At 44.9% G+C, this 26,984-nt stretch overlaps 1 protein-coding gene and 1 pseudogene across 3 annotated transcripts in view; both read left to right on the top strand.

Annotated features, from left to right (window-relative positions):
• Nucleotides 1-7,315: 7,315 nt before the first annotated feature.
• LOC115836548 lies at nucleotides 7,316-7,433 on the top strand (annotated as a pseudogene).
• Nucleotides 7,434-22,737: 15,304 nt separating this feature from the next.
• NUP153 (nucleoporin 153) overlaps nucleotides 22,738-26,984 on the top strand; it is a 95,257-nt gene continuing 91,010 nt past the window's right edge. For 2 of the 3 annotated variants that reach the window (XM_030816426.1, XM_003263547.4), the window contains exon 1: nucleotides 22,738-23,423. In XM_030816426.1, the coding sequence (XP_030672286.1) occupies nucleotides 23,313-23,423 (111 nt within the window). In that variant the 5' untranslated portion in view covers nucleotides 22,738-23,312. 3 annotated transcript variants of the gene reach the window in all.

Raw genomic sequence — 26,984 nt, 5'->3', positions numbered from 1 at the left:
CAATTGAATCTGACCGTTGAAGGTCAGAGATCATAGGAACTCTAGTAACCTTTTCTTCTCACTTTGTTCAAGTAATCCCCTTCAGCTAAAATGCGAGTGTTAACTGAATGACTGTTTTTCACATAGGACTATCAGTGTCTCCTGGTCAATTAAGCTCAGGATCAAAGGCCAATATAAAGGCTCTCCCTTTAAGTACATGTAAAATTTGAGCAGAGCTAATTGGAATTAAGGGGGCATTTAGATAACCAGTTTATCTTGCTTAGGGGCATGGGAGGCAGTATAATTTAATGACTCTTGGGTAAGAAAGAACTCGATTCAAAACCCAGCTCTAGTCCCGGGCACGGTGGCTCATGCCTGTAATCCCAGCACTTTGGGAGGCTGAGGTGGGCGGATCACGAGGTCAGGAGATTGAGACCATCCTGGCCAACAGGGTGAAACCTCACCCCTACTAAAAATACAAATAAAAAAAATTAGCCTGTTGAGGTAGCAGGCGCCTGTAGTCACAGCTACTCGGGAGGCTGAGGCAGGAGAATGGTATGAACCCAGGAGGCGGAGCTTGCAGTGATCCCAGATCGGGCCACTGCACTCCAGCCTGGGCCACAGAGTGAGACTCCATCTCAAAAAAAACCCCAGTTCTAATACTTGACACCTAGGTGAACTTGGGCAAGTTATTTAATCTTTTTAAAAAATGTATTTTATTTTTAAATTTTTATTTTTTGTAGAGATGAGATGGTCTCAGTCTCTTGCCCAGGTCGATCTTGAACTCCTGGCCTCACACAATCCTCCCACCTTCACCTCCCAAAATGCTGGGATTACAAGCGTGAGCCACTGCACCTGGCCTATTTAACCTTGCTAAGCCTTGATTTCCTCATCTGTAAAATGGGAGCAAAAAAATGAAAACAAAAAGGGAGCAATAGTACATGCCATTTTATAGGATGATTGTGAAAATTAAATGAGATGCTGCATATAAGGTGTCTGGTATTGAACCTGGTGTATTACAAAGTTTCAGTGTATGTCAGTTCTCTTTTGTCCTTTCTGCATCTGTCATCATAGTGCTGTCAATGAAAGAGAAATAGGAGATATACTTTATTAACATTTTTCGAGATGGAGCACTCTGTCACCCAAGCTGGAGTGCAATGGTGCAATCTCAGCTCACTACAACTTCTGCCTCCCAGGTTCAAGTAATTCTTCTGTCTCAGCCGTCTGAGTAGCCAGGACTATATGTGCACACGACCATACTCAGCTAATTTTTGTATTCTTAGTAGACATAGGGTTTCACCATGTTGGCCGGGCTGGTCTCAAACTCCTGGCCTCCTTTAGTGTCCAGAATTGTGTGGGTTCATTGGCCTCACTGACTTCAAGAATGAAGCCACAGACCCTCATGGTGAGTGTTACATCTCTTAACGTGGCACATCTGGAGTTTCTTCCTTATGGTGGGGTCATGATCTTGCCAACTTCAGGAGTGAAGCTGCAGACCTTTACCAGGAATGTTACAGCTCTTAAAGCAGCACATCTGGAATTGCTTATTCCTCCTGGTGGGCTTATGATCTCACTGGCTTCAAGAGTGAAACTGCAGGCTTTCACAGTGAGTGTTGCAGCTCTTAAAGTAGCATGGACCTAAAGAGGCAAAGAACAAAGATTCCACAGTGTGGAACACAACAGGAGAAGTTGCCGCTGCTGGCTTGGGCAGCCTGCTTTTAATCTCTTATCTGGCCCCACCCACACCCTGCTGATTGGTAGAGCCCAGTGGTCTGTTTTGACAGGGTGCTGATTGGTGTGTTTACAATCCCTGAGCTAGACACAAAGGTTCTCCACCTTCCCACTAGATACAGAGTGTCGACACAAAGGTTCTCCAAAGCCCCACCAGCGTAGCTAGATACAGAGTGTCCATTGGTGCATTCACAAACCCTGAGCTAGACACAGGGTGCTGATTGGTGTGTTTACAAACCTTCAGCTAGATACAGAGTGCCAATTGGCGTATTTACAATCCCTGAGCTAGACATAAAGGTTCTTCACGTTCCCACCAGACTCAGGAGCCCAGCTGGCTTCACCCAGTGGATCCCGCACCAGCGCTGCAGGTGGAGCTGCCTGCCAGTCCCGCGCTGTGTGCCCGCACTCCTCAGCCCTTGGGTGGTCGATGGGATTGGGCACTGTGGAACAGTGGGTGGTGCTCGTTGGGGAGGCTCGGGCCACACAGGAGCCCATGGAGGGAGTGGGAGGCTCAGGGATGGCGGGCTGCAGGTCCTGAGCCCTTCCCCGCGGGAAGGCAGCTAAGGCCCGGTGAGAAATCGAGCGCAGCGCCGGTAGGCTGGCACTGCTGGGGGACCCAGTACACCCTCCGCAGCCGCTGGCCCGGGTGCTAAGCTCCTCATTGCCCGGGGCCGGCAGGGCCGGCAGGGCCGGCTGGCTGCTCCGAGTGCGGGGCCCGCCAAGTCCACGCCCACCTGGAACTCCAGCTGGCCCGCAAGCGCCGCGCGCAGCCGCGGTTCTCCCTGGCACCTCTCCCTCCACACCTCCCTGCAAGCTGAGGGAGCCGGCTCTGGCCTTGGCCAGCCCAGAAACGGGCTCCCATAGTGCAGCCGTGGGCTGAAGCTCCTCAAGTGCCACTGAAGTGGGAGCCCAAGCAGAGGAGGTGCCGAGAGCGAGCGAGCAAGGGCTGTGAGGACTGCCGCCAGCACGCTGTCACCTCTCAGTTCCACCCACCTTAGCCTCCCAAAGTGGGGAGATTATAGGCATGAGCCACCGCGCCCGGCCAGAGATGTACTTTAATAAACAATATTAAGTTTTTTAAAAACTACTCGATGAAAATAATGTAATACCACACCCAAAATAGTATAAAACACACGAATTTGAGTCAGGAGATGTCCATTCTGTCACTTAGTCACAAAATTGTGATTTTGAGTATTTAACCTAAGCTCTCTGAGTCTCGGTTGCCTTTTTTCTTTTTTTTTTTGAGACGGAGTCTCGCTCTTTCACCCAGGCTGGAGTGCAGTGGCGCGATCTCGGCTCACTGCAAGCTCTGCCTCCCGAGTTCACGCCATTCTCCTGCCTCAGCCTCCTGAGTAGCTGGGACTACAGGTGCCCGCCACCACGCCCGGCTAATTTTTTGTATTTTTAGTAGAGATGGGGTTTCACCGTGTTAGCCAGGATGGTCTCGATCTTCTGACCTCATGATCCCCCGCTTCGGCCTCCCAAAGTGCTGGGATTACAGGCATGAGCCACCGCGCCCGGTCTTTTTTTTTTTTTTTTTTTATTTTTTTTTTTTTTGGTGATAAGGAGTCTCACTCCGTCAGCCAGGCTGGAGTGCAGTGGCGCAATCTCAGCTCACTGCAGCCTCCACCTCCCAGGTTCAAGCAATTCTCCTGCCTCAGCCTCCCGAGTACCTGGGATTACAGGTTCCCACCACCACTTCCCACTAATTTTTGTATTTAATAGAGACGGGGTTTCACCATGTTGGCCAGGCTGGTCTCAAACTCCTGATATCAGGTGATCTACCCACCTCAGCCTCCCAAAGTACTGGGATTACAGGCATGAGCCACCGCCGCCTGCCTTTGCGCCGCCTGCCCAACCCTCAGTTGCCTTTAATGAAACAGGAGTAACTCAATGACAATTTATTAAGTGAATGAATTAATAACAAAATGAAAAAAAAGAAAAATTCCCACCTGGACAAAGCACAACAAATAACAAGTTCTTTTGTCTAAAGTAGAAATACCTAAAACAATGCAAATAATATGAGAAATCAGCTTTTTAGCCAAGGAAGCACTTGCTGATAAAGTCTCCCTAAGGTTCAAGTCCATCCAGGCCAAGTCCCCAGAGCAGGCCCCCAGGGCTCAGCCAGGAGCAGCAAGCAGCCTAAGGCAAGCTGTTCCCATTGCGCCCTCCCTCCTGCCGACTCCCACTCAGACACAGCTGTTACCAGCCAGGACTGCTCTCCACCCCTCAGGAAGCACAGATCTGCATTTCCGGAGCTATAAGGCCCAAGTCCAAAGGGCGCTCAGAGGGGAAGCAGAAGGAATAATTCACCCATTACTTGTGGGACTGGCCTAAGAGGACATTATGGTTCCTTTCAACCTGTGATTTCTTTGGTCTTTAACTCCAACTCTGTACCAACCTTTTAGGAAACAAAGGACATTCTGTGCAGGAAAACTTGTTTTCTTTATTTACAGCATCTAGCAGAGTCCTCTGCAGACAGTTGGCATCTGTTATAATATTTTCAGCTTGGAAGAGATACTGCTGCTTAATCAACTTTAAAGGAAAAGATGTACTTATCGATAATTTGAGCCTGGAACGAGATATTCAGTTCTTAAAGTAAAAGAGGTAATTACTGGAACCTGCTTAGGCTACAGTTCACTTCTCTGCCTCCAGCTCAGCCTGCCCCTCTTCTTTGTTCGTCATTTGCTTTGATTATTATTATTATTTTTTAATTTGAGGTGAGGTCTCACTGTGTTGCCCAGGCTGGTCTTGAACTCCTGAGCCCAAGTGATCCTCTCACCTCAGCCTCCCAAAGTGCTAGGATTTCTAATGTGATCATCACGCCCAGCTGTAATATTCTTTGCTTTGTTATTTCACATGGAGTAGTATTTTAGTATTCTGATGTCATAATAACAATGCATGACTTTTTGTTGAGTCAAGTCAAGAAATATTGCCGACTTATAAATATCAGTCAAGAAATATTGCCAACTTATAAATATCAACAACCATTCCAGCAGGTGAATCTTCCCAATCATTGCTCATGAATGACTTTCAGTGAATGCATCTTTAGTCTCTAGGACGTAACCCTTAAGGGCACCAGTTTAGCTCAGCACTCCTAACCTCATTTTGGAATAAAATAGGCCGAAGATATTGGCAGCCAAACATGGCCTACCTAGCCATATTCACTTAAAAGAGAGTTAACTCTTCTCTCCAAATAAATTAGGCTGGGGTTTAACAATAAACACATCCATGAGAGCAATCTAAAAAAAATCTTACTATGTAATTTATCTACTTTGGGGATATATAAATAGGATTAGTCTGTTTCCTCTGCAAGTATCCCCAAACCTTGAAAAACTGGGAAGTTTATATATGCTGATGATTCTCCATAAGAATCAAACAGCATTTAGGTCTCTTGGAAGTTTTTGTTTTTTCTGAAGCTCAATGGCAAGAATTTAAAAACAAACAAAGAACAACAACAAAAACTCCTTTTTTTAAAGAAACGATGCATCACTATGTTGCCCAGGCTGGAGTGCAGTGACTATTATAGGAGTGATCACAGTGCACTGCAGCCTCAAATTCCTGGGCTCAAGGAATCCTCCTGCCTCAGTCTCTCAAGTAGCTGGGATTACAGGTGCACGCCACCACTTCTGGCTGCTGCAAAATATTTTTGCATCTGACACAGGTTGAAGATATGCTCTTCAGATGGGCTTGTTTGGTGGATTAGATTACAATTTTCAACTTGGAGCATCAACAGGATGATAAAAATGGGCTAAAAGGCCAGGCGTGGTGGCTCACGTCTGTAATCCCAGCACGCTGGGAGGCCGAGGCAAGCAGATCACCTGAGGTTGGGAGTTCGCAACCAGCCTGACCAGCCCGACCAACATAGAGAAACCCCCTCTCTACTAAAAACACAAAATTAGCCGGGCGTAGTGGCACATGTCTGTAATCCCAGCTACTCGGGAGGTTGAGGCAGGAGAATCACTTGAACTCGGGAGGTGGTAGTGAGCCAAGACCGCGCCATTGCACTCCAGCCTGGGCAACAAGAGCGAAGCTCTGTCTCAATAAATAAATAAATAAATAAGGCTAAAAAACGGGTAAGAGTAAACAAGACACACGAACATTCTCTTGCCCTCCACCTTATCTTCCCTTTGAGAAATAGATACAGAACTCCACACCAGATTTTGGTTGTATGGAAGGGACTCTAACTGGATGTTACCACTACAGGGGTAAGAAAGAACGGGAAAAAAAGACAGAAGATGTGGGAAAGAAAGTGACTTTCAGGGAGTTTTAGCCAAAACCAAGTCGGAGGACCAGTGCAACTGAGTACGTAAGCAAAATACTGGGAGTTTGTTAAAAGACAGATTTGTAAGATCAACTCTAGAGAGTCTGTAGGTCTAGAGTGTAGCCTGAGAACCTATGCTTTAAATGTTTCTCATCTAGGCCAGGTGCAGCGGCTCACGCCTGTAATCCTAACACCTTGAGAGGCTGAGGTGGATGGATTACTTGAAGCCAGGAGTTTGAGACCAGCCTTGGCAACACAGTGAAACCTTGTCTCTACTAAAAATTAAAAAAAAAAAAAAAAAAAAAAAGCTGGGTGTGGTGGCACACACCTGTAGTCCCATCTACTCAGGAGGCTGAGACAGGAGGATCACTTGAGCCCAAGAGGTCAAAGCTGCAGACAGCTGTGATGGCACTGCTGTATTCCAGCCTGGGCAATAGAGCAAGACCCTGTCTCGAATCAATCAATCAATCAATCAATCAATTATTCCTATCTAATGCAGATACCAGACTGGTGGACTACTATGGAAAGGTAAAAGTTAAACAAGTCAGGACCTAATTTTTAGTTCTGGCCTTGAAAAGAAGGCCTGAGATGGCCAGATGTGGGGGCTCACGCCTGTAATCCCAGCACTTTGGGAGGCCAAGGTGGGTGGATCACCTGAGGTCAGGAGTTCAAGACCAGCCTGGCCAACATGGTGAAACCCATCTCTACTAAAAATACAAAAATTAGCTGAGTGTGGTGGCACATGCCTGTAATCCCAGCTACTTGGGAGGCTGAGGCGGGAGGATCCTTTGAACCTGGGAGGTGGAGGTTGCAGTGAGCCAAGATCAGGCCAGTGCTCTCCAGCCTGGGTGACAGAGCAAGATTCTATACAAAAAAAAAAAGCCCCAGGATGTTTAAAGCTGGTTAGGGTACATTCCTCTTTAGTGCTCCTTATCTTCTTTCCCCCTGCTTGCAAGCGGCTAAATTCTTTTGTGTTCATTGCCTTGGGGGAAGAAGCAGCCAGGGTGAAAAGGAAATAAATGTCCAGTATTTTCCAAAAACTTAAGCTCTTTAGAGAAATAGATACACAGGAAAAATGTTTGAGAACTGGACAGTGGGGATGCTCAGGAAGGTGGGCCTCCCTCCAGTCATCCTTAGGAAAAAAATCGTCTAGGCAGAGAGAAAAATGTAGAGAAGGGAAGAGGAAACCCAGAGGACACAGGTGCCCTCGTGTCCTCTAGAGGGACTGTGTGCCTTTCCCTGGAAGAAGAGCCCTGGAGAGATAGTTTGTAGGATTAAATGGCAGAACAGACCCTGCTTCACTCCCCAAGAACTCCAGTGGAGCAGTAAGAACCTAGAGAGGTATAGGGCACACCACCCTGAATGTGCCTGATCTCACCTGATCTTGGAGGCTAAGCAGGGCTGGGTCTGGTTAGTGCTTGGATGGGAGATCTCCTGGGAATACCAGGTGCTGTAGACTTAAAAAAAAAAAAAAAAAAAACCGCAGAGAGTTGGCTACACTGTGCAGGAAGGGTTTGAAGGCTTAGCGTGGAACAGAAGCAATAGGATGATGCTTGCACCTGAGTAGAATAGGGAAGAATAGAAAGCACCTGGATTGAAGGGGCCACGTGGACAGGAATGAGAGGGGCTCAGTTAATAATTTGCACAGAGGACATCAAAGAATGGAAGCTCCCCCTGCCCCCTGCCCCACCCACCACACACATACATAGCACTATGTGAGCTCTGTGAACAATTCTAGGCAAACGGACAGGGACAGTGAGCCCTGACTTGACTGAGGTTATGTTCTGCCACCTCTTAAAAACAATGGGTGGTTGTAGGCCAGGTGCAGTGGCTAATGCCTGTAATCCCAGCACTTTGGGAGGCTGGGGCAGGTGGATCACGAGGTCAGGAGATCGAGACCATCCTGGCTAACATGGTGAAACCCCGTCTCTACAAAAATACAAAAAATTAGCCTGGCGTGGTGGTGGGCGCCTGTAATCCCAGCTGCTGGGGAGGCTGAGGCAGGAGAATTGTTTGAACCTGGCAGGTGGAGATCATGCCACTGCACTCTAGCCTGGGCGACAGAGCGAGACTCCGTCTCAAAAATAATAATAATAATAATAATAATAATAATAATGGGGTTTTGAAACAGAAATTTTGTTGAGTTAAAGAATATCAATTCCAGCCTAGGCAACATGACAAAATCCTGTCTCTACAAAAATGCAAAATTAGCTGGGCGTGGTGGTGAGTGTCTGTAGTCCCAGCTACTTGGGAGGCTGAGGTGGGAGGACTGATTGAGCCCGGGAGGTGGGGTTGCAGTGAGCTGAGATTGCACCATTGCACTTCAGCCTGGGAGACCCTGTCTCCAGAAAAAAAAAAAAAAAAAGAATATCAATTTACATTTACGGCATACCACATAAGTTATGGACATAAGATTTATGTTTACTGCACTGGAAACTAATACAATGAATAAGAGTGACATCCCTTGACAAACCATTTAACAGCTTGGTGGGGTGGGGGTGGAAGAAGCGACGTGCTTGTGGTTCAGAGTTTCTTATAATTCCAGTAACTGCAAGCTAAAGAGCATGTGTAGAGTGTAAGTCACTCCTGTGTACACAACTACTTGCTAATTCTAATTTAAGGCCAGGCATGGTGGCTTACGCCTATAATCCCAGCACTTTGGGAGTCTGAGGTGGGAGGATCACTTGAGGTCAGGAGTTCAAGACTAGCCTGGCCAACATGGCAAAACCCCATATCTATTAAAAAAAAAACTTGAGCCAGGCGCGGTGGCTCATGCCGGTAATCCCAGCACTTTGGGAGGCCGAGGCAGGAGGATCACGAAGTCATGAGATTGAGACAGCCCTGGCTAACATGGTGAAACCGTGTCTCTACTAAAAATACAAAAAATTAGCCAGGTGTGGTGGCAGGCGCCTGTAGTCCCAGCTACTCAGGAGGCTGAGGCAGGAGAATGGCGTGAACCCAGGAGGCAGAGCTTGCAGTGAGCCGAGATCGTGCCACTGCACTCCAGCCTGGGCAACAGTGCGAGACTCCGTCAAAAAAAAAATGTTAGCCAGGTGTCGTAGTGCACACCTGTTAATACCAGCTACTAGGGAGGCTGAGGCAGAAGAATCGCTTGAAACCAGAAAGCAGAGGTTGCAGTGAGCCGAGATCACACTACCGCACTCCAGCCTGGGCGACAGATGAGACTCCGTCTCTTAAAAAAAAAAAAAAAAAAAAAAAAAAATATATATATATATATATATATATAATTTTAGCCATTTTGAAATAGGGCAAAGAAGTAGCATTGCCAGGTTTAGCAAATTAATTGCTTCATGCCATATTTGCAATATTGAGGACATATACAAAATATTATTCATTGTTCATCTGAAATTCAAACTTAATGGAGTGTTTTGAATGTTACCTGGCAACTATAGAAAGAAAGGAGTTCACAAGTGTCTGGGGCCCAAGAGCACATCACCCAATACACTGATCTGGTTAGCAGAGTCCCTACTCTGCTCCTGAAATCCTGCCAAGGCACTAACGGAAAAGCAGCTACACATACCTAGGTGAGAAGAGTCAAGGATTCCAGTTAGCTCAGCAGCTTTCATAAATATCTCAGGCTCCACCCTGTCCACCTGCCCATTGCCTGTGGGAAGCTCTAGAGTGTCACCTGGCTAATGGAAGAACTAGAGGTTTTAAAAATCAGTCAGACCTGTGTTCAAAGCCCATTTCTGTCAACTATTTGGTATGACCTTGAGCAAACTACTTAATAACCCTTGTCTTTTAGACTATTCCCTAAAAGAGTCCTCACAAGGATAAAAAAAAATGCATGGAAGGCACCCAGCAAGGTGCACAGCATAGTGTGGGCACTCAATAAATAAATAAATAAATAGTGCTATCATTTCCTGCACTTAGTTACTAATGGTGGAGACTTTAAATCCTATTCCTTGGCCTCTTCTTCATCTCTGCAAGATCCTACCTAGATATTGCAATTATTTGAGGATACAATTTGTTCCTTTGCAAACTTAGGTCTATGTATTTTTATCTCCAGTGTACATTTTACAGTACCTTCTGTCACCTGGCCTTTTGTATGGTACAGAAGAATTTATTTCATCTAAAGAAAGGAGGCCAGGTGCAGTCAGCTCATACCTGTAGTACCAGTACTTTCGGAGGCTGAGGCAGGAAGATCACTTGAGCCCAGGAGTTAGAGACCAGCCTGGTCATATACCAAGACCCCACATCTCTACAAAAAATAAAATTAGCTGGGCGTGGTGGTGTGTACTTGTGGTCCCAGCTACTTAGGAGACTGAGGTGGGAAGATCCCTTAAGCCCAGGAGTTCAAGGCTGCAGCGAGCTCTGATTGTACCACTGCACTCCAGCCTGGGTGACAGAGCGAGACCCTGTCTTTAAAAAAATAAATAGGCCGGGTGCAGTGGCTCATGCCTGTAATCCCAGCACTTTGGGTGGCCGAGGCAGGTGGAGCACTTGAGACAGGAGCTGGAGAACAGACTGGCCAACATGACGAAAACTCATCTCTACTAAAAATACAAAAATTGGCCGGGTGCAATGGTGCACGCCTGTGGTCCCAGCTACTTGGGAAGCTGAGGCAGGAGAATCGCTTGAAACAGGGCAGCGGAGATTGTAGTGAGCCAAGACTGCACCACTGCACTCCAGCCTGGACGACAGAGCGAGACACTATCTCGATAAATAAATAAATAAATAAATAAATAAATAAATAAATAAATAGCATTCTCTGCTAAAGAATCACTAAATTGTACTCACATTCTCTAAATTGAAAGTCCTGACTCCAAGCCCACCAATTTGAGGAGGGGAAACCACGACAGCTAATCTGAAGCTTTTAATCTGCAAATTGTTTAAAATCCTAAGCAACAAATATTTCCAAAAGGAAATTTATCTGCATACATATTTACTCAAAATAGTTATAAGTACGAACACTTCTGGCGGGGCACGGTGGCTCATGCCTGTAATCCCAGCATTTTGGGAGCCCGAGGGGGGCGGATCACCTGAGGTCAGGTGTTGGAGACCAGCCTGGCAACATGGTGAAACCCCATCTCTACTGAAAGTACAAAAATTAGCCAGGCATGGTGGTGGGCGGCTGTAATCCCAGCTACTCAGGAGGCTGAGGCAGGAGAATCACTTGAACCCAGGAGGTGGAGGTTGCAGTGAGCCGAGATCGCACCATTGCACTCCAGCCTGGGTGACAAGGGCGAGACTCCACCTCAAAAAAAAAAAAAAAAAAGAGTATGACCACTTCCACTTGTCCCTAAATGGCAGGACACATCTCATTATCATGTTTCCATCTGCAGAATACATGGCCTTGTATAATTGTTGAATGCTATTCCCGAAAGTCTGTCATTCTGTATGTATGTATTTATTAGAGACAGGGTCTCACTCTGTCACCCAGGCAGGAGTACAGTGGCATGATCATAGCTTTCTGCAGCCTCGAACTCCTGGGTTCAAGTGATCCTCCCTCCTCAGCCTCCTTAGTAGCTAGTATGACAGGTGCATGCCAACACATCCGGCTATTTAAAAACTGTTTTTGGAGAGATGGGGGTCTTGCACCATTGCCCAGTCTGGTCTAAAACTCCTGGCCTCATGTAATCTTCCCACCTCAGCCTTCTAAAGTGCCTGTTTTTTTTGTTTGTTTTTTTTGTTTGTTTGTTTTGTTTTTTTTTGAGACAGAATCTCACTCTGTCACCAGGCTGGAGTGCAGTGGTGTGATCTCAGCTCATGGCAACCTCCGCCTCTCAGGTTCAAGCGATTCTCCTGCCTCAGCCTCCCAAGTAGCTGGGACTACAGGCACGTGCCACCACACCCAGCTAATTTTTGTACTTTTAGTAGAGACGGGGTTTCATCATGTTGGCCAGGATGGTCTCGATCTCTTGACCTCGTGATCCGCCCGCCTCAGCCTCCCAAAGTGCTGAGATTACAGGAGTGAGTCACCACGTCCGGCTGAAGGTCTGTTTTTAAAGTGCACAAACTTCTCCCTTCAGGTCACATTCCTATTTTGGCATAATCCCTCAGAGAAAGCACCATCTTGATCTGAGTCCATAAAAGTGATTTTTCTGAGGCCAGGCGCGGTGACTCACGCCTGTAATCCCAGCACTTTGGGAGGCCAAGGTGGGTGGCTCACTAGGTCAGAAGATCGAGACCATCCTGGCTAACACGGTGAAACCCCGTCTCTACTAAAAATACAAAAAATTAGCTGGGCGTGGTGGCGGGCGCCTGTAGTCCCATCTCCTCGGCAGGCTGAGGCAGGAGAATGGCCTGAACCTGGGAGGTGGAGTTTGCAGTGAGCTGAGATAGCACCACTGCACTCTAGCCTGGGCAACAGAGCGAGACTCCGTCTCAAAAAAAAAAAAAACAGTGATTTTTCTGTTTACCTCTGATACTGCAAATAGTACATGGTCTCAGATAAATTGTGTTTAAAAGCAAAAGGGAGATTTCAAGTGTTCTAGCAATAAAAGGTTGTTTTAACAAGTTTCATTTTAAAGTTTTTTTTTTCAAACACAGAAAACATTTGCATAACATAAAAGTTGCTGAGGGAAATAAGGAATTGTGAAACCTCCCATAAATATCCATTCATCCATTCAATAAATATTCATCCAATTTGTGCCTGGCCTTATGGATACAAAATGTGAGGAAAACATGAAGTGACAATGACGAGGGTCTTTTCTTTTCCATGTATTATTTATTAGTCCTTCATTATTTATGACGCCAGTAAGTGACACTCTGGGCTTCGGTAACACCATTTCTGCAAGGTCTCACTCATCCTTCGTTCGTTTTTTTACAGCTTTTGAATTTAGGTCAACAAGAAGCCAATCTGGACCCCAAAGAATGCCTTATAGAGGGAAAATACACCAAGGGTGAGTTCAGGTTGGCCGTGAACCTAGCAGAATTTTTGATGGTATTTTCAGACATGTCTAGTAGTGACTATTTGCCATAATTTAAAATTTACCCTCCCTCCTTGCTCATCTCAGCCTCCCTCTCTTCTGTCTGACATCACTCCTTAAACATTTCCTCTTTTCTTTTTCTATATTCCTTCCATATATAGGAAGTTTTCAGTGGAAAATTGCTGGAGAAATTTAAATAAGTGATATGACCTGTTTTGTTTGGATCTGATGTAAAACTAACCACTGCACTTTTCTTGTTCTTTTCTTTAACTTGAAATTAGGATATCCCAATCTCTACTAAAAAGTATAAAAATTAGCTGGGTTTGGTGGCAGGTGCCTGTAGTCCCAGCTACTTGGGAGGCTGAGGCAGGAGAATCACTTGAACTTTGCAGGTGGAGGTTGCAGTGAGTAGAGATCTCGCCACTGCACTCTAGCCTGGGCAACAGAGCAAGACGCAATCAAAAAAAAAAAAAAAAAAAAGAAAGAAAGGAAGAAAGGAATTAAAGCAGAAAGCTTCTCAGAACTGTTGCATTTTTTCCCCTCCATCTCACTTTTGGATTTTTTTTTTTTTTTTTTTTTTGAGACAGAGTTTTGCTCTTTTTGCCCAGGCTGGAGTGCAATGGTGCGATCTCGGCATACCACAACCTCCGCCTCCTGGGTTCAAGCAATTCTCCTGCCTCAGCCTCCTGAGTAGCTGCGATTACAGGCATATGCCACCACGCCCGGCTAATTTGGTATTTTTAGTAGAGACGGGGTTTCTCCATGTTGGTCAGGCTGGTCTCGAACTCTCGATCTCAGTTTTGGATACTTTTCAAAGGACCCTGTTCTAAAGTTAGTGGTGTAGGGAAAAAGTCAGTTCCTCTTTGTTTGTAAACCAAAGCCAAACCTTGAGAGGAGACTCTGCTGGTATGGGAGGAGGCATAGTTGTAAAGGCTGGGCCCTTGTGATGAGGAGTTGAAGAGGCAGAGCTATAGTGGACAAGAGTGAAGAGAGAAAAATGGCGTTTCCTTCCCAATTATCTACTCCTGGTGCCCCTTTGTGGATTTGCCTCCTCGCTGCACAGCAGCAGACCACTGCTTTGCAGAGTAACTGCTGGCCAACATGGATATCCAGTATGAGAGAGACAAGTGATTAAACTCAAGCATCAGCAAGGATGAAGCTAGAATCAATCCTGGGTCTCAGCACTTCGGTGGAAGGGATGGGCCTAAAAGCAGGTGCTTCTTGTAGGAAGTGCTTATGAGTCACTGCTGACTCATTGAAGGGGCAAGATTTTATGACCAAACAAGTGAAAAAGAAAATGTAACTGTTACTAATTGAAAGCATTTAAGTTATGGCTTGGGTTTAACTGCGGCTGGTCGATGCTCTTTGTTGCTTGGTTGTGGCCTTTTTGGAGACCTATGGTTTGCGTTGATGCTTTTATTCTACACATTGTGTGGGTACATAGTGGAAGCTACACCTTCATGGGGAGAGCGGGAGAGTTTTCTGTAGTTGGGGGTGGTTGTTTAAGTAGGTTTTGCTCAACGTCTGCAAAGTTGCCTTCAATTTTTTTGGTGATACTGCCTTTTTAATACTAAATGTAGAATGATATAACCTCACTCATCTTTGCTTTGGAGAATATTTGAAGAGTTTTTATTGGGATTTTTTTTGTTTTGTTTTAAAGAAGCCTACTTTTGGTAGCTCATGATAGCCTACTGTCATTATAATGGATTCAAACAAGGTAAGCTACGTTGAGGCCACCGGCCATGGATTATAGGTATTGGCTTCAAATCATCTTAGCGAACCATTATGCTTGCGTAATTGCTCTGTTAAATCAACTCTGCTACCTGTGATGATACAGAATAAGAATGTGCTAAATCCAGATTTTCATTTCAGCTAGTAGCCTAGCTTCCTTTGGAAATAGAAGCTAATGAAAATAACGATTAAAAAATGGTTCATTTCATTTCTGCTCACTTTGTGGTAAAAGTGAAAGTTACTGAATGGTAAAAGGAAAAAAAAATCTACATGATCAATAAGCTGTTGGCTCATCAGTTCTTAAATAGTTGGTTGTTGCAGATTAGTAAGGAACAGAAATTCCTAAGCCTACTCTTTACAGGAACTTCAGTTACCTCATTATCTTGCCTTGATGTTTAACTGTTCACATGAGCAAACATGCTTCTATTTGGCCTATACAAGGGGTGATGTATGTGAGTCTTTTAAATATGATTTTTCATCTTTTGTATTGCACAGCTTTTTAGGCCTTCTCTATTGCAGGAGTTAAGAACAATAGGCATGTTGTGGAAAGAATACTTTCAATGACTCGCTTCTGGAAACTTTTAGACTAACATATCCATTATTGTTATCAAATTGAACTTTTCCAGAAGTAATGTTTGGAGAAAATACTGTGTCCAATTATTGTCTTAGCTTCATAGCAGCTATTTAAGAGGTCAAGCTATGGCCAGGCGCGGTGGCTCACGCCTGTAATCCCAGCACTCTGGGAGGCCGAGGCGGGCGGATCACGGGGTCAGGAGATCGAGACCATCCTGGCTAACACAGTGAAACCCCATCTCTACTAAAAAAAATACAAAAAATTAGCCAGGCACAGTGGCGGGTGCCTGTAGTCCCAGCTACTCGGGAGGCTGAGGCAGGAGAATGGCGCGAACCCGGGAGGCGGAGCTTACAGTGAGCTGAGATCGCGCCACTGCACTCCAGCACTCCATCCAGCCTGGGCGACAGAGGCAGACTCCGTCTAAAAAAAAAAAAAAAAAAGAGGTCAAGCTACTAGAGGTAGGTAATCTAATTGTTTTTATGGTTTGTCAAGTAGAAAGCTGCTACCATTCCTGCCTTTACAGTTTAGAAAAATTACAGTTTATTCCAAGTTGCCTGAATTCTCTAGCATTCCAGATATATTAGATGCTAATCCAAGCCCAAGAATATTCCCTCCTAGAGTGCCTGCTTGCTTTTCTACCTTAAAAATGATTTTGTGACTACAACAGAAAGAGAAAAGTCATCGCAATTCTAAGAAAGTAGCCTGATATTTCTTTTAGGAATTTATCTCTGCTCATAGCTTCTTGCATTAGGGTATACTTTACATTCATGTTTTTTGTTTTTCATGAATGAATTCTAAAATAAAATTTTTCTTTTTTTTTTTGCAACCAACCAAACAACCAGCAGTGACTAAAAGAAAATTGGTATAAGAAAAGGATACATGGGAATTAGCAAGGGGTTCTTGAAATATCTATGCTTAAGTATATTTCATAACTAAAGCTCAGTTTTAGACCCTTAACATTTCAGATGTTAATAACTTCTGCTAGATTACCTTTTTCCTTTGGAAAAAAAAAGTTAATGGAAATAATAATTAAAAAATGGTTCATTTCATTTCTGCTCACTTTGTGGTAAAGGAGAAAGGTACAAAATGATAAATAAGAGGAAAAAAATCTACATGCTGTATAAGCTGTTGGTTCATCAATTCTTAAATTGTTGATTGTTGTAGATTAGTAAGGAACAGAAATTCCTAAGCCTGCTCTTTATGGGAACTTCAGGTACCTCATTATCTTGCCTTCAAAGTTAATCTAACTTCAGATGAATAACTTCTGGTGGCATGGTTAATTTTTGAAACAATGCTCCTACAATGTAATACAGTTCACCTGGTGGTCCTGTTAAACTGTAGATTCTGATTGTGTTGGCTTGGGATGGGCAGAGCTGTTATATTCTAACAAGCTCCCAGGGGCTGCTGCTTGTGCTTGCTGGTCAGAGAGTAGCAGCAAGAGGCCAAAAGTCACTGTTTGTTTAAACTGGGTAGTTTGTGCTTGTCTGGTGGTTGTGGGGTGATATATATGTCAGGGTTGTTTGCGTGTGAACTGGTTTGCATGCTTTTGAAAAGAAATGCCTTAATAAGTTAGGGTCTGATAAACTCCAGCATTCTCTACAAATGCTTTTAAAAAATAAAGAAGCTTAGTGTTAGCAAACTAAGGTTTGCAAATGTTATAGTTTTTTAGACTGCAACCTTAGTAAGTCCAGTTTTGTAATGTAACTGATGAATTATATTAATAAACGAAACTAAACCAATTGATTTCTTTCTTTTTTTTTTTTTTTTGAGACGGAGTCTCACTCTGTCGCCCAGGGCGCAGTGCAGTGGCACAATCTCTGCTCACTGAAAGCTCCACCTCCCAGGTTCACGCCATTCTCCTGCCTCAGCCTCCCAAGTAGCTGGGACTACAGGCACCCGCCACCACGGCCAGCTAATTTTTTTTTTGTATTTTTAGTAGAGACAGGGGTTTCACCATGTTAGCCAGGATGGTCTTGATCTCCTGACCTCGTGATCCGCCTGCCTCAGCCTCCCAAAGTGCTGAGATTACAGGCATGAGCCACCATGCCCGGCCTTGATTTCTTGTATGAGATAGATTCAACAGCATGTGTTTAGAATTTACAGTGTAGTTTTTTTTTTTTTTTTTTGAGACAGAGTCTGGCTCAGTTGCCCAGGCTGGAGTACCGTGGCATGATCTTGGCTCACTGCAACCTCTGCCTCCCGGGCTCAAGCAATTCTCCTGTCTCAGCCTCCCAAGTAGCTGGGATTACAGGCATGTGCCACCACACTCGGCTAATTTTTGTTTTTTTTAAGTAGAGATGGGGTTTCGCCATGTTGGCCAGGCTGGTCTCAAACTCCTGACCTCGGGTGATCCGCCCACCTTGGCCTCCCAAACTGCTGGATTACAGGCGTGAGCCACCGCGCCCGGCCTGAGTGTAGCATTGTTAAGGTGAATTATCAGTGTTAAGTGCTAATGATGAATAGATTATAAAATAGTAAACTTTAGTATAACTCAATAAAATGGTAAAGTGTAGCGTAATATGTAGACAGAGATTGTTTTACAGTTTTGTATATTGACATACTAAATGCCAAGACTAGAAACCAACACATAAATATCTCAATAAATATTTGTGTTTTAATGAATTAATCTCAGTTGATTCATTAACTGTCTTAAACGTTAGGATCGGATTGCCTTCCTAAATTTGGTTATTATTTCATCCAATAAAACTGAATTTCCATTCAAGATTGAATTTAAAATATGCCTTAAACTATAATGTAGTGCAGATAAACGCATATATACCAAAGTCTAGTATACATTGATACATGCAGTCAGGAAGAGGAAATATATGGCATGTTGGAATCAAGTGATATATGTAGTTAATCACGATTTGCTCATATTAGTTAATTTAGTCTTAAATATTACTTTATTCCCAATAGAGAGAGAACACAGTAAGTTAATGAGAATATAATGATTTACATCCTTAAATATCTTTCCACTGTGTGGCCCTTCTTTCCCTAAAATACAAGCAAACAGGCAATAAATAAATAAATAAATAAATAATAAATAAACCCAATAGCTTCATTTTCTTTATTTTTTTCTTTAGAGATAGGGTCTCACTCTGTTACCTAGGCTGGACTGCAGTGGTGAGATCATAGCTCGCTGCAGCCTTAGACTCCTGGGCTCAAGTGATCCTCCTGCCTCAGCCTCCCTAGTAGCTGGGACTACAGGTGCACACCACTATGCCCAACTAATTTTCATTTCTTTATAGAGAAGGGGTCTCGTTATGTTGCCCAGGCTGGTTTCAATCTCCTGGCCTCAAGTGATCCTCCTGCCTTGGCCTCCCAAAGTGCTGAGATTACAGGTGTGAGCCACATGCCTGACCAGGAATACACTTTAAAATAATAAAGTATGGTGGCAACAAGAAATGGCAAGGAGTGCCTGTTAAAAAAAAAAAAAAGGTATAGTAAATACATAAACCAGAAACAGCCACTTATCATTATGAAGTATTCTGTACTGTACATAATTGTACACACTCCACTTTTACACAAATGGCAACACAGTAGGTTTGTTTATACCAGCATCACCATAAACAGGTGAGTAATGTGTTGCAATAAGACCTTAGGACAAAGACAGCATCACCAGGCAATAGGAATTTTTCAGCTCTTTACGGGACCACCATTGTATATTGGGCCCATTGTTGATTGAAACATTGTTATGCTGTGCATGACTGTGATAATGTTTTAATAGACATCATAGCAGATACCTCATTTTGTTTTGGTAGGGTGGAATAACTACATAAAACTTTGTAACTTCTTGTATTTGTCATCTTTAAACATTCTTTTGGCCAGAATTGTATTATTACCTTCTGAAGAACCTATGATGGCTCTCTTTCAACCTAGGTTGGGTTTAGACTAAATTATATCTCACTTTTAATTAGTGGATACTCCTTATCTATTAGAGATGGGTCAGCAGCCTATTTGCTAATTTATAATTGGCAGCTGGTTACATATATATATATATATATATATATATATATATATATATATTTGTTGTTTTAATTTTTTAATTTTTTTGATATGGAGTCTCACTCTGTGGCCCAGGCTGGAGTGCAGTGGCATGATCTCAGCTCACTGCAACCTCCGCCTCCATAGTTCAAGCGATTCTCCTGCCTTAGCTTCCCGAGTAGCTGGGACTACAGGTGAGCACCACCACGCCCAGCTAATTTTTTTTTAAGTGGAGATGGGTTTCACCATGTTGGCCAGGCTGGTCTCAAACTCCTGACCTCCAGTGATCCACCCACCTTGGCCTCCCAGAATGCTGAGATTACAGGTGTGAGCCACTATGCTCAGCCACTTTTTACTATATTATATGGGGAAAAAATAAAGAAGTTTCTTGGAGGAGGAGGACTATTGTAGCAACAAGCTTTTCATGAATTGCAGTGTCTCCCAATGTGCCATTTGTTTGGCTGAAAAAACTAGGTCCAGGTTGAATGCAGATTTCCTCGTGCGTCTTATTCCTTCTCTGCTCTCAAGCCTGGCACGGCTTCCAATGACTCAATCATATGAATGTGAGATTAATGCGATATAGTTCCCTCAAATACTACTTTACTTCCAAGAAATAAAAGAATTGTGGAAATGGGTAAAAAGTTGAGAGCATGGGTAAAAGGAATGTGGATTTTCCCATATCTCCTCAAGTTCTACCAATCTTCTATTTCTGAAGCATTGTCTACATTTGGCCCAATTCTTTCGCGTCTCTCTTCCTTTCAAAGGTTGGCTGTGAAGGGTGTCCAGCACATCAAAGAATAGCCTCCAAGAAAGGGGTGAGCTTTGATTCCAGTCAGTCCTCTCTTCTGTGGTGGAAACTCTGAGTCTGATAGAGTGAAGAGGGCAGATGGGATGTGGCTACGGTTTAATCTCCTCTACATATAACCCAATTAAAGATTCAGGTACAGATCTTCCTTATGAGTTAGCTTATCATGAATTACTTTACTTGGCTGTCAAATATTTAGCTATGGATTTGTGGAAGAATAGGATTTCTGCATAGGAGGAAGATAGCACCTGAGGGAAACAACTGTCTTTAAGAAAGACGAAGTGCTTCAGGAGGAAGAGGGGGTATACCTGGAGAGTTTAGTGGGAAGTTAGTGGTGGAAGGAGGCATGAAGCTAGGATGGGAGAGTGGAAGAGAAAACAGATTAATTTTGTTTGTCATATTTGGCAACTTGTCTTTTTTTTTTTTGAGACGGAGTTTTCACTCTTGTCACCCAGGCTGGAGTGCAATGGTGCAATCTCGGCTCACCACAACCTCCGCCTCCTGGGTTCAAGCGATTCTCCTGCCTCAGCCTCCCAAGTAACTGGGATTACAGGCACGTGCCTCCACGCCCGGCTAATTTTTTTTGTATTTTTAGTAGAGATGAGGTTTCTCCATGTTGGTCAGGCTGGTCTTGAACTCCTGACCTCAGGTGATCCACCCACCTCGGCCTCCCAAAGTGCTAGGATTACAGGCGTGAGCCACCGCGCCCGGCTGGCAACTTGTCTTGATCTTGATGGTTATGGTCAGAGGTGCCACTGAAAGCCATTGATGTGTACACCTATGCTTGGTATAGCATAGTTTCTTTAGGCGCTGAAAGGTACCAGTTCAAAGGTACTAGAAGACTGGCTTTACAGTTTCACTTGTATGATTTAAACAGTGAACCTGAATTGTGCAGTTTGATTTTGGAGATAGTATAAATGTCTTGGAACTAATTATTTATATCTGATTGATGGTTGATATTGGATGCTTTCTATCTAAGCAGTTATTATGAACTAGATATACATTAATCATTTCACCAGACCACTACCCTGTGAGGTCAATATTCACTCTATTTGCAGATGAAAAAAACGAAGCTTAGAAACAGGATCAGTGGGCCGGGCGTGGTGGCTCACGCCTGTAATTCCAGCACTTTGAGAGGCCGTGGGCAGATCACCTGAGATTGGGAGTTCGAGACCAGCCTGACCAACATGGAGAGACCCCATCTCTCATAAAAATACAAAATTAGCCAGCCGTGGTGGCACATGCCTGTAATCCCAGCTACTCGGAAGGCTGAGGCAGGAGAATTGCTTGAACCCAGGAGGTGGAGGTTGCTGAGATTGCGCCATTGCACTCCAGCCTGGGCAAAACAAGAGAAAAAAACTCCGTCTCAAAAAAAAAAAAAAAAAGAAACAGGATCAGTAACTTCCCCAAGGCTACACAGCTACTAAGTGGTAGATTTATAGTAAATAGGCTGGGTGTGGAGGTGGCTCACACGGGTAATCTCAGCACTTTGGGAGGCCAAGGCGGGTGGATCACTTGAGGTCAGGAGTTCGAGGCCATCCTGGCCAACATGGCGAAACCCCATCTCTACTAAAAATACACAAATCAGCTGGGCGTGGTGGTGCACGCCTGTAGTCCCAGCTACTTAGGAAGCTGAGGCAGGAGAATAGCTTGAACCTGAGAGGCAGAGGTTGCAGTGAGCCAAGATCACGCCACTGCACTCCAGCCTGGGTGACAGGGCAAGACTCTGTCTCTCAAAAAAAAGAAAGAAAGAAAGAAAGAAAAAAAAAGATTTATAGTAAGTCTAAGATTTTTCACAACAGATTTTTCCTCCCTAATCATTTGGCTATTTGTCTTTAACTCTTGCAGAAAAGTTGGCTTATAGTCCTGGCTTTGATTACCCACCTCAGTGTCATTGATTGTGCCACCTAAATTTCTCTGGACTTCTTGTCTGGTTGGTTGAATGAGAGGGTCGGACTATGTGATCACCAGGACCTTTCTAATCGTCAACTCCTAGAATATATATTTTGTGGATTCAGTCTTTGAGTCTAGCTCACTCAGTTTCCTAAATATAATGCCTTCTATTTGGAGCAAATACAGTATACTTTTATTACTAAGGATATATCACTTACCTCTAATGTTAGCTGACTGCATGGGTTCTAATTGTAATCATTCATTGCATTTTTCGTCTATTAGCAAATATACATGCTCTCCATAGATGATCACGTCTGCTCCTCATAACAGCTTTATAAGGTGGATTTTAAAGCTCCCATTTTATGGAGGAGGAAGCTAAGGCTCAGACGGTTTTGATTCATCCAAGGTCAAATAGGTTGGGTGGCGGAACCAGAATTCCAGCCCCGTGTGTCTGCAACAAAGCCTTTATATGTTTAAAGAAATATTAATGAAGCCGTATATATTTTCTAATTCTAAGGATCATGGACATTGTTTTTCAACCACCGATTTTTTTTTCCTCCTTCTTAAATAATTAGCTCTTGTCTTTGATTTTACTATCTGCTTACTTCCTGCCCACTTAACCAACCGACAGGGAGAAGGAGAATGGGAAGAGGTTACTGTTTTTATGTTAAGTGCCTTTTCAGAGTCTAATTTACAGCCAAGAACAGCAAAAGTATCCCTTGGCTTTGTGCCTCTGCGGCGCCCCGAAGATCTCCTTCCCCGTCTCTCTTCCTTTCCGAGAATCCGCGTTCCGTTGTTGAACTACGTTTCCCAGCGTGCCGCGCGGCCGAGAGCATGGACTCGACCAGTCCTTCCTCTTTGCCTATCAGCTCGTCGCAGCATGATGATGCAAATGCGTCGGGCGCCTGTGAGTGACGACATTCTGGCTCGCGACCGCGGCAGCCGCCTTAGCAGGGGTAATAGGCGCAACGGCGGCGGAGGCTGCAGGGACGACGACGACGGCGGGGCGGGCGCTGTGCGCACAGGGGAGGGGTAGGCGGGCGGCGCCAGCGGCTTCAACTGCGGCAGCTACGGCTAGGGCGACGGAAGAACCCCCCCCAGTCGGCGGTCGAGTTAGGCCTCAGCACCGCCGGGAGCTGTTCGTGGTGTCGTCTGCGGGAGATCTCCATAGAGACCGTGACATACACAGAGGCGGGGGTCCGCAGAGGCCGCCGGGCCGGAGCCTCCTCGGCCTCTGCGGCCGCCACCCCCTTCCCCTCTGCCAGCACTCACCCTCTCTCCGCTCCTGCTCGCAACCTCGCGGTTCCTGGGGTGCTTGTGCCCACTGTGTGGACAGCGCGGGCGGACTTTTGGGCCGGGGCCGGGGCCGGGCGGCGGCGGGGGGTGCTCTAAGGCCTCCGCCTCTGCCTCTCCCGCCCCCTTACCCGCCCCGGAGCGGGAAGCGGCGGAGGCTCCGCCATGGCCTCGGGAGCCGGAGGAGTCGGAGGGGGCGGTGGCGGCAAGATCCGGACGCGGCGTTGCCACCAGGGGTCAATTAAGCCTTACCAGCAGGGGCGACAACAGCATCAGGTATGGGACCCCGACGCCGCGGTGGCCTGGCGGGTGGGGAAACTCGGCTGGAGGGGACGGGCGGTTCGAGGCCCCGGCGCCCCACGTGGAGCAGACAGGAGGGTATGAGGAAAGGCCCGAGTGAGGCTCCGGGGGAGCTCAGGCCGTTGGGGGTGGCGACGGGAAGTGGGCTGAGACAGGCCCAGCCTTGCGGCTCACACGTGTGGTTTGGGCCGCCTTTCCCCCAACCCTCTGTGTCAGGGGCTTTCCCAGGCAGGCTCTGGGCGGGAAAAGAAATTGTAGGCCCATGATGCGCGCGTTTCTTTATTTTTTTGGCGGGGATTTGGAGTTTGAGGGTATTACTCACGTTCTCTCGAGGGAGAAAGGAAAAGATGTGGTTGATGGCCCTTATACTTGCTGTTTTCTGGTGTCCCTCCTTTAGTGTGTGTGGGGAGGGGGGCTGCCCCTTGGAATCTTAACTGGCGCAGACGGGGAGTTGTGGGGGGCGCTGTTACATGGAAAGTGGAATAACTTAGTCTCCGCCTATGAGTTAATTCTCGGTTTCCCCTGCCCGTGGCCCTCCTCGTCTTGAGAGCATTGCCTTAGATTTTCTTAACCGGGTTATAGTTAACCGTGGCACTGGGGCATTTTGAAAGTCCCTCTCCACCCTTACGTCTTTTCTCTGCTGTGCGACTCCCCCCGCCACCCCCACCCCCGCCTTTATTTTGGAGGCTGGAATTGGCCATTCTCCACAGTTGACCGGGACTTCAGTTCTGATCTCATACACAAAATATTTTAATATTATGAGGCGTATTCTAGAAGTTTAGTTACTTTTGACACTCCAGGAATGTTGGTGGTCTTATAGTTTAGCCACCGTATGAACTCGTGGATGTTTAAAATTATAAAAAAAGATTATCCTAATTCTAAATGAGGTAGTTGATTCTGAGAAAATTCCATTTTTAAAATATTGGTTGTTAGAAGTATTGAATAGGAAAATGTTATTTTAATAAAGCCACTTAAAAAACTTATCAGTGATACTGAGGTGGGAAGTGTGTGTCTTAAATTTGTTGAGAAACAAAAGTGTAGCAAAAGGATCTGATAACTTGTTGCCTACTGTTAAAGGTAGACTTCCTAGATTACTTTATTCTGGATGCTAATAAAGATTACACACTTTCACATGGTTGATGTTAAATTGTGTCATTATCAACAGATTTTTAAAAGTAAAGATTTGGGTCGGGCGCGTTGGCTTACGCCTGTAATCCCAGCACTTTGGGAGGCTGAGGTGGGCGGATCACGAGGTCACGAGATCCAGACCATCCTGGCTAACACGGTGAAACCCCGTCTCTACTAACATACAAAAATTAGCCGTGCGTGGTGGCGGACGCCTGTAGTCCCAGCTACTCGGGAGGCTGAGGCAGGTGAATGGCGTGAACCTGGGAGGCGGAGCTTGCCGTGAGCAGAGATCTTGCCCCTGCACTCCAGCCTGGGCGACAGAGCGAGACTCTTGTCTCGAAAAAAAAAAAAAGTAAAGATTTGAGGAAATTTTTTTAGTTTTCTTAAATGTTTTTTATTTTGAGGGAAATGTTTGAGTAGTAAAAATTGTGGTTCAGGTATTTTAAGTCGTTCTCTACTGATGGTTAGGTTTGGCACTGTTATTACTCCCACCAATTTTCCCCCAGATATGTACATAAAGTGCTTAGTTTTCAAATTTGTGAAGAACGGGGTATTTGCAAGCAGATTTAAGATTAGAATTCAGGTCACAAGCCTGGCCATTTAACCTAATCCGTCTGTAGAATGGAAGTTAGACATGCATGCTTTCTTTTCTCCTATGAATGCCTTTGAGTGTTTAGATTTTCTTGTATGACATGTAGAAAAATGACTTGTTTTAAATATAGGTCATTGGATGGTGTGGATAGAGGTTAGAAGGGAATTAATATTTTCCAGATGTCTGAAGTTATCACAGCTTTTTTTTTTTTTTTTTTTTTTTTGAGACGGAGTCTCGCTCTGTCACCCAGGCTGGAGTGCAGTGGCGCGATCTTGGCTCACTGCAAGCTCCGCCTCCCGGGTTGATGCCATTCTCCTGCCTCAGCCTCCGGAGTAGCTGGGACTACAGGCGCCCCCCACCACGCCCGGCTAATTTTTTGCGTTTTTAGTAGAGACGGGGTTTCACCATGTTAGCCAGGACGGTCTCCATCTCCTGACCTCGTGATCCGCCCGCTTCGGCCTCCCAAAGTGCTGGGATTACAGGCGTGAGCCACCGCGCCCGGCCCCTGATCACAGCTTATTTTTAAATGTACTTAGATAAAATAAAAATCTAATTTTGGGGAGATGATGTTTTAACAGCATAACACCTATGATCCAAGGTGTCTTAGAGTTGATATGATTTCAGACTGTGTAGTTTTGTTTTAAATCTTGATAATTTAACATTGCCCCTTACCTAAAATACTTTTGCTTCTTGCCCTGGCTATTTAATTAAAAAAGAAAACATATTTTAGCTTTTGAATTGGGACTTAAAGGTATTTAGGGGTTTCTTGATCAACACTGTAAGTGCTATTTAATATTGGCAGAAACTACCATTACCCAAGAAAAGTATTCAGGTATGTTCAAAAGAATATTTTTTTTTTTTAAATCTTAAAAATAAGGACTTTCTTTAGTCCTTATTGAGGCTTTGGTGGACATAGGGTCTACCCACTTGCTGTTTACTATCCTAGACTGTCAACTGGATGTTTTGCAGAAACTGCTGAGTCATCATGAAGCAAGCTTCATGACATGGCATGTTTTATACTAATGTTATTTGATAAAGTGTCCAAGGATTTCTGGGCAAAAATTAAGCATTTGGTAGTATAGCAGAAAGTTGGAGTAAGAAACAATGAGAGGTCTGGCGCTGTTAGTTAATGGATGTTTGCCAGCGCCTGTCAGGACAACTTGCTAGTACAGTCACCCAGTACCTATGACTTCTGCATGTGTTCATTTGACTTGTAATTTTCTGTTTTGACTTCTGGGTTTAGCTCTCCTGGGAAATGCTGTAAGTTTACTACTTTCCTTCTTTAACTTCTGATTTTTTTTTTTTTTGAGATAGAGTCTCGTTCTGTGGCCCAGGCTGGAGTGCAGTGGCGCGATCTTGGCTCACTGCAACCTCTGCCTCCTGGGTTCATGCCATTCTCTTGCCTTAGCCTCCTGAGTAGTTCGGATTACAGGCATGCGCCACCACGCCCGGCTAACTTTTGTATTTTTAAAGACAGGATTTCGCCATGTTGGTCAGGCTGGTCTCAAACTCCTGACCTCAGGTGATCCACCCACCACAGCCTCCCAAAAGTGCTGGTATTACAGGTGTGAGCCACCGTGCCTGGCCCAACTTCTGATCTTTAAAATGTCATCTTGCATGAAGTTGTGCAGACAAATTCATTGTCTTGCTCAAATAACTGAAGGGTAATAAGGGTAATAACTCTTAAGAATAGTAGAAGCAAATACGAAGAACAGCCCTGAATAATGCAAGCTGATCATTCTCACTTGCCTTCTCCGCTATCCCTTTACCTTTTTGCCCAGATGCATTTAGGAAATGGTGTCATTTTTCTTTTCTCC

The sequence above is a fragment of the Nomascus leucogenys genome, chromosome 8 (assembly GCF_006542625.1).
Source record: "Nomascus leucogenys isolate Asia chromosome 8, Asia_NLE_v1, whole genome shotgun sequence".
In the NCBI taxonomy this organism is placed as follows: Eukaryota; Metazoa; Chordata; class Mammalia; order Primates; family Hylobatidae; genus Nomascus; species Nomascus leucogenys.
The sequence above is the reverse complement of the archived record's forward strand: the minus strand, read 5'-3'. Positions and strand labels throughout refer to the sequence as shown.